Raw genomic sequence first — 9,431 nt, forward strand, 5'->3', positions numbered from 1 at the left:
AACCTTTGTTTGTATTTTATTTAAATCGTTTCGATGCATTTGCTGCAGGTTGTTGGACTGCGGCCACGAATCCATCTCACTCACTACGCAGTGGCGCTACAGCCCGGGTGTGACGTCTCTGTTGAACAGCCTTTATTATGACGACACAATAATGAACGGGATCGCAGTGGAAAGCTGCTTGCCGCTGTTGGAGGGGCTTCCCCCAGTGTGCGTGTATGACGTGCCAGGTAAGGAAGATGGTTTGGAAATCAAAAGTTTAAATTGAATCACTGAAGACTTTTGAAGTGTACTGAAACTTATTCTTGGCTCTCAACGAAGAAATGTATTCAAGGCAAACATGTTCTCGGCAGCGGCGGCGCTGTCTACTTTGTAAAGTGCCGAGAACAGGGTAGATCTGCGATGGATACAGCGCTGAAGAAAGTCATTATTATAATTAAAACATATTTTTGTGGATGTAGACCAAGCAGGTCGTTTCTAATCTCTATACGTTTGTAAATTCGGCGGCTGAGGTGGAGCGTCCACTTTTACTAACCCACATTGCTTCTGATGAGAACCTCTGAAAACCTATTTATCATTGCCGCGCTTATAAGGCGTTTGTCGCGCTTGCAAGGCGTTTGGATATGAACGCCCACCTCAGATGGAGCCACAAGACGCTGCGCCTATTCCTGATGCAACTTCACACTCACCAGCTATGCTCCGCTCATATTTGCCCAAGTGAGAGATTCTTGCCAGCTACTGGTGTGCAATGCAGGAATATATCACGTCATCAGTCTACCAGACTCGAAATGGGGTTGGTGGTGTACCTGGCCTACTTTCGATTAGTTAAAGAAAGAAAGAGAGGAGAAAGGAAAAGAGATTCAACGTCATCAACGTCCTATTTTGTTTCAGGCAAGGAGGAATTGAAGAATCCCGGTGACTTTTACAACGGAGAAGAAGCGAAGTTTATTGCTGACCTCATCAAATTATTGCTGAGTCATGCCGTTCCAGGCGCTAATATTGTTGTCATAACAACATACGAAGCTCAGCTTAACGAAATCAAATCGGAGTTGGATAACATCGAGTGAGTTGATATCTCCTGATGCGAGCCTTGGCTTAAAACATTCTTCATGTTAGTTACGGTCGATTTGCAGCGTATAGTTGTTGATTTCATTTTTTGACCAAAATTTTGCAGCAAGAAGTAGTGGTAACGCCTTATACCAGTGGTTCTTAACCTTTTGCCTTGTCGGCACCACCTTGAAATTACCAACCAGTTCTCGCACCCCCTACTAGGATTGGCTGAAAAGTAATAGACGCTTACAGTTTGAAATTTTTGTTGAAACCTGGTAAAACAACTTTGCTTCTTACGTCATATTATAACAAACCTTGATAGTTCAGCATCCCCGCACCGCCTAGGCACAATTCTCGCACTCCTGGTTAAGAACCCCTACCTTATACATTGGAGAGCTAAATAGAAAGGGCTTATCTTTTGCAACAAAGCGAATCGTTGTTCAGTAAGATTTCGATGTTTCTTTTTCGAATCACTTGTTGAAGGTTGAAGTTCCTTCCCTGGGTGTTGAACCAATGTTCATGGTTCAACTCCAGAAGTTTCAGCCATGACCGGAAGACAATAGTTTTCATCACTTAACCATCCAACAGTACTAGACAAGAGCGATCGTCCGACTCTCGTAAGGACCCTGGTTTGACACCCAGGACAAACAAGCTGTTTTTCCCAATCTACCTCAGGGGTCGGCAACCTTTCGTATGCAGTGTGCCAGTTTATGAATAATATCAAAATATCAACAACTCGCGTGCCAAACATGTTTGTATTTTTGGTTTTGTACTGGCAACTATGTGATTGTCACAATCAATGTGCAAGGCCTCGCGTCGGGCTGCTTTGCGTCTTGACAGACTGTGCTGTTTTCATTGTGGAATTTTGAGCGATGTGTTATTATCGGGTATTGACCTGAAGTAACCTTTGAATGAGAAATCTGTATTATGTAACGTATTTCTAGAATCGTCTGTAAGTATGCAACTCTGGAATGTTCTGTTGTTTTTCATGATTTCTGAGCGTCGCTTGTCATGACGTCAGTAAATGTCCGATTGCGAAATATTTATTATGTAAGAATCTTCTACACCACGTGATATTCTTTAAACTTCTTTGAGCTTCTGCTTGTTTACATTTTATGCAACTTGTCAGAACAATGAGTGATGTAACATTGCGTAACCTTCTCGAAGTTACTATACCGAAACAACCTTCTATAAATAGTGGTGTAATTTGCGTAATGATTAGTATTGATCATGATTATTATGAGTTGATTATGAGAGTTGTGTTATGGGTTGTGGATTGGTAGTTGGTGCAGAAATTATTGTTGATTGAGAGTTGAAGTAATCGAATACAAGTAGATGAGAATTGGTGCTGATATAAATTGTGTTCGAAATTAGAGTTATTTGAGAAGCCGTTCGTTAAAGTCCTTCAAGAAGTTAGATTATCATTTCACTAGTAGAACCATTCGACATTTAATTGACTGCTTTTCGGTTTGACCCATTAAACTACGTCATTGAACCTTTCCAAGTCTTTTTCCTGGTAAGAGATAGAAAGAAATCGTGACAGTGATGTTAAAATTAACCCTTTGAGGACCAATGGTACACCCGTGTACCATTGGTCCTCAAAGGGTTAAACAGTAAAGTTGACTGAGTTAACAGACAAGAAACAAATTTGTTTTATTAATTTTATTGGAAAACATCGAACGCAGTCAAAAGAGTCGCTTTTTAATAAGTTGAAAATTGGCATCTTTATACCAAATTGGTAACCCTGCCTGACCGAGGCCTCCAAAAACGCTGCTCCTCAATGAAATAACTACGAAGTAGGTAAAAATCTTAAACATGATACAATTTTTACATAAACGTTATATTATATTAAAAAAAAAGTAGCCCAATTGGGCGCCAGCCATAAAAGCGCGCTCAACGCGAATTTTTGGCGCCTGGAGAAATCAAAAGTAGCCCAATTGGGCGTAAAAGCGCCCAATCTGGCAACCCTACTGGAAATGTGTGCAACCATTTAGTTAGCGCTAGTGTTAGTGATGTAATAATAATGTTAGTGATGCAATGGTTGCACTTTCTTAACGTGCGCGTCAAATCATTTGACGTGCCATGAAAAATCATCTCGCGTGCCACAAGTGGCACGCGTGCCAGGGGTTGCTGACCCCTGTTCTACCTGCTATAAGACGTGTAGCACTCATTTGTATTACGTTACAGTTTGTTTGACATGAGCGATGTGAAGTGCATAGCTGTTACTGCTCATGCGCAATACAACATCGATGAAAGAGAGATCGCGATCGTCTCATGCGTCTGTTCTCCGCCGTCTGATGATAATTGCAGGTAACATCTTTGTTTTATTATTGTGTCTTTGGTAAGTTTTTCTCGTTTTGAGTATCGTGCCAGAGCTATCACCACTCAGCTACGCGGCAGACAAAACTTTCCATCATCTTCGTGTAACCGCGAATACAGTTTTGATCCTGCATCCAGGGACATCATTTCTTTCCTAACGAGAGTCAAGCGTCACGTGATTTTTGTTGGTAACGTTACCTCGCTTTCAACCAATCAGAGTTGGAAAAATGTCATTGACCTCTTGAAACAACGTAGAAATGGAGTTCAAAGTTTATTCCAGTTCAGGTTGGTTTTTGCATAAATCTTTTAATGAAGTATTGTTATTATAAATTGCATAAAAATAATAAAAAAGAATGTCATAAAAATTTATAAGCTTATTAGTATGTCGGCTTAGCTTGTATGTATTGTATAGTAGCCTATACCTTATGCTTATTGATAAATTGATTGATTGATTAATGGAATCTTTATCAGATCTTTATCCTCGGACTAGGAAAGCTTCTTGTAGAGCTTAATCTTGGCAGTTTTGCATACTTGTAGAGGCTTTGAATCACTGACGCAGGCCCGGTCGCGAAATTTTTTTTCCCACGAGATTTTTGTCTCATTGATTCTAGTCACTCTAAAAGTAAGATTTTCCGAAAGTGTTTTGAGAGATTGGTTGATTCAGATTGCGAAATAACTATTTGCCAATGAAATTGTACAATGATAATAAAATATAAGCTTTCCCTAACCCTACTTTTTTGAAAAGCTCTTGTGCACCGCAAAAATTAATTTAAAGAAAAAAAAAGTTTGACTACGACGGGCGTCGAACTCCCGTTCTCCCGATCAGTAGGCAGAGGATGAAACCACTGAACCAACCGTGCCAACGAGAAAATGTTGCATTCACACGGTTTTAATACAAACTTTTACCAAAATATGTAAATGAGACAGAAATCTGGTGGGAAAAAAAATTTCGCGGCCCGGTCACCTAGATTGACGGAGTGCAGTTTTCGATTGTTGAAGTCTTGTTGCCTGGAAATTATTCCATCCATTAGATGCCGCTGAATGGAGAGCAGTCCTTAGTTAGCCCCGTTAGCTCAGTGGTTACGCGCCCGGCTCAAGATTACGCGGCGCAAGTTCGACTCTCGGGGTGTGCGCTTGAGCAACGCATTTCAGTACTGCTTTCCATTCAGCGGCACCTAGTGAATGGAATAATTTCCGGACACCAATACTAAAACAATCGGTAACTTCACTCTGCCAATCTTGGTAACCGGCCCTGCGTCAAAAGCCTCTACAAGTATGCGAAACTACCAGGAATAACCAATCAAGGCTTTGTCAGTCCGAGGATAAAGATTCCAAACCAGTCCTCAACGTGCGTTGCTCAAGCCCACTTGTATCACAAATAATCTTTAAGATATAATAGGTTGGCGAATTTATTCAAATTGAGGCGAGTAAACTGATGTTAGTTTGCAATCGATTGAGTTTCGCTTTTAGCAGCTGTCTTTAGTAGCCTATCTGCATTGGCTAATAACTAACAGCACTAGGCTAAAACAGATCGTTAGTAGGCCTATCTGCATTGTGAAGTATGCAATGTATTTATTTGTAATTTGAAATTAATTACTCAATATCATGCAGTGAGTTTCTGTCGTGTCTAATAAATGACAGCTGTTTGTGATAGTAGCCTCGTGTATTAACCTTACAACACTTTTATACCTACCGTAACATCTTACATCTACAAGTAGCAACTCCGTAAGTGACTAGTTTATAGGGTCACCACTGGAGAAGGTGTGAAATATCAAGTGAAAAAAATTTCAGAATGGAATGAAATATTTTCCATCTTGAGTTATGGAATATGGTGCTGAATGTTTAGGTTCCGTTCCACACACTCTGCCCCACATGTTGCTTCTGTTGTCTGTGACGTATCGCGTGATGACGTTAAACGATATGACGTGTTTCAGGAAATTGTTTCATAAAAACATCACGTCGTGTGAGGATGAGATGAACAATGAGGTTCCCTTTCTCGTTCTGAAAGATAAGGAGGAGTCTTCATCCAGTCGCGATGGCAGCGATCAATCAGAGTCTGATGACGCCGTCTCCACTACACTTATGGTGCATCAACGCCGTCGACTTCACGATGACGATAATAGTGACGGCAGTGACGTCATTCCAGTGCTGCGTCCCAAGAGGATGAGATGTATGATCACTGACAATGATGATGATAATGATGATTTACATGATTCAACGCTTTCAGCATAAAGTAGTAACTTATTTGCTTGCATGGTTTTTGGGCGTTTTTTTGCTGTTTTTCTTTGGATACAAGCTTTTGAAGCTTTTCCCTTCTGGAGTCGTTGTGGCCACTTTCGATCCTCTTTGGTTAGAAGGCTAGATGGCATTGTCAGCACGGTTTCACCATCTTTTTTTGATCTTCCAGGCCACTTACGTTCAAAACGTGTTCAAACCATCGTAACTTGCTCTGGATAATCACCATTTAGCTTTATTGCTGCTCCAAGATGATGTAATATTTTGATTTTATCAAATTTTATTACTCGATCTCAATATCTTCTTCATCTCGTTATCTTTTGGATTGCCCATTGATTGTTGGCCCATGTTTTCGCGCTGGGTAGTAGGGATGGATGAACCCTTTCAATAAGTAGCACCATCTTTTAATTTTAATGAAACACCACACGGCTTGTCACAAAGAATTTAAGTTGGTTTTCTTCAGTTCCCTTTATTCCAGCATTACCTTCCGGTTTGACATCATTTGAGATGTAACTGTAGGCTATAGTCCTCATGTTGGCTACTAAACATTATCCTCCTTCGCTAATGGTAGGCTACGTTTTGTACTTCATGGTGTTGCTGAGTCCAACGTATAGGCTGATCGCCTTATTGTTATTTTTTCTACTTAACTAAACTTTGTGCAAATTGTGAGTTAAGAAAAATTGTACATTGAATCCTTTAATTTTTTTTCCATGGATCACTTTAGAGTTCCAGGATCTACCTACTAAATAATCCGAAAAGAAAAACATGATTGTTATTATTTTGTGCCTGGCCTACTATTTTCATCATAGGCTGCATTTCTTTTTTGAACGCGTTGGGCCAAATATATTTTCGCCGCTGTTTTTGAATTTGATTTGTTTACGTTTGTTGATGAATTGTTTTGCTTTGCGTTTAAAAACAATTTTGAAACAGGCATAATTATTTATTGCCAACAGGTTTAGTTGCAACCATTTAAGGAAAACAGCGACTTTTACACTTAATTACGATAGCGTTTGTCTCGGAATTGAGCAGTCTGGTCGTAAGAGGTTTATTTATACCGATTATTTTTAATGGCCTATTTTAGCCATTGCTTTCTGTGGTACCCGGTCATTTGGTCGACAGACATTTGGTCGACAGCCATTTGGTCGACAGACATTTGGTGGACAGACATTTGGTCGACAGGACGTTTGGTCGACAGGACGTTAGGTCGACAGAACGATTCATTTAGGGTTAGTTAAGTAACCTTAACCCTAACTTTAACCCTAAAACGAATCGTTCTGTCGACCTAACGTCCTGTCGACCAAATGGCTGTCGACCAAATGTCTGTCGACCAAACGAAACTGTTGGGTCATCTTCAGTCCGAGTTTAAAAAAGTCGGACTGAAGGAGGAAGATGCAAGGGACAGGGTGAAATGGAGAAAAGGGATTAAGACAATTGCTGCGCGGAAACAATCGGCCACCCCCACTAGTGGGGAACAAACCGACGATGGATTATGATGATGATGATTTGGCAACCGGTAATGAATAGCTGATAATCATGAACGTTTTGATGGTCTTCCTAATTGTCTTCGAATTGAAATCTTTTAGTTCTAAGACTTCTCGTCAATCGATAAATCCGCAAGATTAGTGCTTCAATTGAGAAAGTAGGCTTACATTTCAGCTACCGGCAGCCTACTACTTACTCTCCTACTCTCGGTCAGCAATTGAGAATTTCAGCTAGTCTCAGCCTAATTAGCAAGTGATGACTTTGAGGGCAGCTGAAATGTAGGCCTAGCCTACTTGCTCATTTGAACTTAATTAGCAAGTGATAAAACTTTGCAAATGAAGAAAATCAGCAAATATGTCATCAATAGATTACAGCACGCGTCAACCGAGAATGTTAAATTCAGCCACTGATAACCGAACATCAGGTCCAAACTGAGCAAGTTGAATGATTGAGGGAATTTTAATCTCTAGACCAGTGGTTCCCAAAGTGGGCGCCAGCGCCCCCCTGGGGGCGTTTGCGACCATGAAGGGGGCGCTGGCTATAAAGTGGGCGATTGGGGGGCGCTGAGAGTAAATCGGGGCAGTTACAAGAAAAGGATTGCAAAGCATTTTTTGCCATGTTTCGCTTCAAAGACATACAAAAGAAGACGGTGACTATAAGAGCTTTGTGGCAGATATTGTGGCAATTATGTTGGCAATGTCGCTTCGCAGTGCCATACAAGTTAGTTGAGGTCATAACGTAACGCATGACAATTTGAAGCAATGCGATTACGCAAATCCGATCTTACAATCCGAGAATATTTTGATCTAGCGTTCGTCTTAATTTATCTTTGAAGACTGTCATCAAAGCAGTGAATAAAACTAAAGCGCACGCTCTGAATACACGCTTATTCAAACGATTGTGCAATGAAAATGATAAAGCTTTTGAGCGTATATAGGCTACTACTCCACACCGAAGTACGATGGCTTTCCAAGAAAAATTGCCTTGCACGATTTTATTCCCTGTTTGAAACCATCGTAGAATTTCTAAATAGTTGTGACCCTGGCCTTGCAAATGACGTCCTGGTTGTGAGAAATGATATTGCCTACTTGTCAGGCATATTTTCCAAATTTAATGAATTAAAATTATCCCTTCAGGGTAACGAAATAAGCTCGTGTTGTATCAACGAGATTTAGCTAGACGAGAAGTTTTCCAATTCTCAAGCTTGCATCAACTTGATACGAGTGACAAAGGCATTTCTGATGTTAATGTAGAGACGTACAGCAATCATCCTCAAGAAGTACACAAAGGCATGGGAGTTCGATTCCAGAATGTATGCCTGTTAGCAGTGCCGGTCTTAGGGCATTTTGGGCCCTGTGCGGAATATGATTTGCGGGCCCCAATGACAATAATCCAATTCAGTAGCGTAGCTAGGTATTTTGAAAGGGGAAGGGGGGTTTCACGGTCGGCGGCGAAGCTTGACGGTGTGATCGCCGAAGGCGACACCCAGCGGCGGGGGGTCTGGGGGGCCTCCCACAAAAAATTTTAAACGATTACTTTGAATTTGGGGCATTCTGAGAGCATGTTCAAAATTTGGGTATGAATATTACTGTAAAATGGTGCTGTCAGGTGGCATGGCAAAAGGATAAGATCATACATTCTTAGGCATTTTTCGGAAATAAAGCTATGTTATGTCTAGATGCAACCTATTTCGTCGCCTGAAAAATTCGTATCCCGATTTCGTACCCTGAAATCGGAGTAACAAAATCAAATTTCGTCCCCTTAAAAGATCGAGAGAAATTTGAAATGTTTGCGGCAACTCCGATTAGCAACTTCGGCTATGTTGTTTTTTTTTCTTGATCTTTTCAGGGGACGAAATAGGTTGCACCCGTTGAGTCTTTCTTGTTGCTAATTCCTTTGTTGAATTTTTCAATTGGAAATGACAAAACTACTGCTTTTTCTGAGTAAATTGCGGGCCCCCTAATTTGCGGGCCCTGTGCGATCGCACGGTTTGCACACCCCAAAGACCGGCACTGCTGTTAGAAATCCATGACTGGATAATCGACCCATTCAATCATATTTCCGAACATGGAATTCTTGAGAAGGAACTGATAACATTGCAAAGCGATTTTGCACTCAAACCGAAGTTCAATATCTCGTATCAATCGTTCTGGCTACAGAACCAAATCAAAGAGAAATACCCTAGAGCTCACGTGTGGAATCGGGTCAAAGTTTTCATCATTGCCTTTCCCAGCTCATACTTGGTGAAGCGTGCTTTCACTAACAACGCGTCTGGATAACAAAAGAAACCGTCTTGACATAGTTAGACTGGGAGACTTAAGATTGTTCCTATCCAAACTGGAACGCGA

General features: G+C 40.9%; 1 protein-coding gene across 2 annotated transcripts in view; it reads left to right on the top strand.

Moving 5' to 3' along the window:
• Positions 1-6,636, top strand: part of LOC145784557 (5'-3' DNA helicase ZGRF1-like) — a 32,053-nt gene extending 25,417 nt beyond the window's left edge. For both annotated transcript variants that reach the window (XM_082596413.1, XM_082596420.1), the window contains exons 24-28: positions 49-227; positions 889-1,060; positions 3,235-3,357; positions 3,505-3,651; positions 5,301-6,636. In XM_082596413.1, coding sequence (XP_082452539.1) covers positions 49-227; positions 889-1,060; positions 3,235-3,357; positions 3,505-3,651; positions 5,301-5,598 — 919 coding nt within the window. In that variant the 3' untranslated portion in view covers positions 5,599-6,636. The remainder of the gene's footprint in view (positions 1-48; positions 228-888; positions 1,061-3,234; positions 3,358-3,504; positions 3,652-5,300) is intronic.
• Positions 6,637-9,431: the final 2,795 nt, after the last annotated feature.

The sequence above is a fragment of the Aplidium turbinatum genome, chromosome 1, assembly GCF_918807975.1.
Source record: "Aplidium turbinatum chromosome 1, kaAplTurb1.1, whole genome shotgun sequence".
NCBI classification, from domain to species: domain Eukaryota; kingdom Metazoa; phylum Chordata; class Ascidiacea; order Aplousobranchia; family Polyclinidae; genus Aplidium; species Aplidium turbinatum.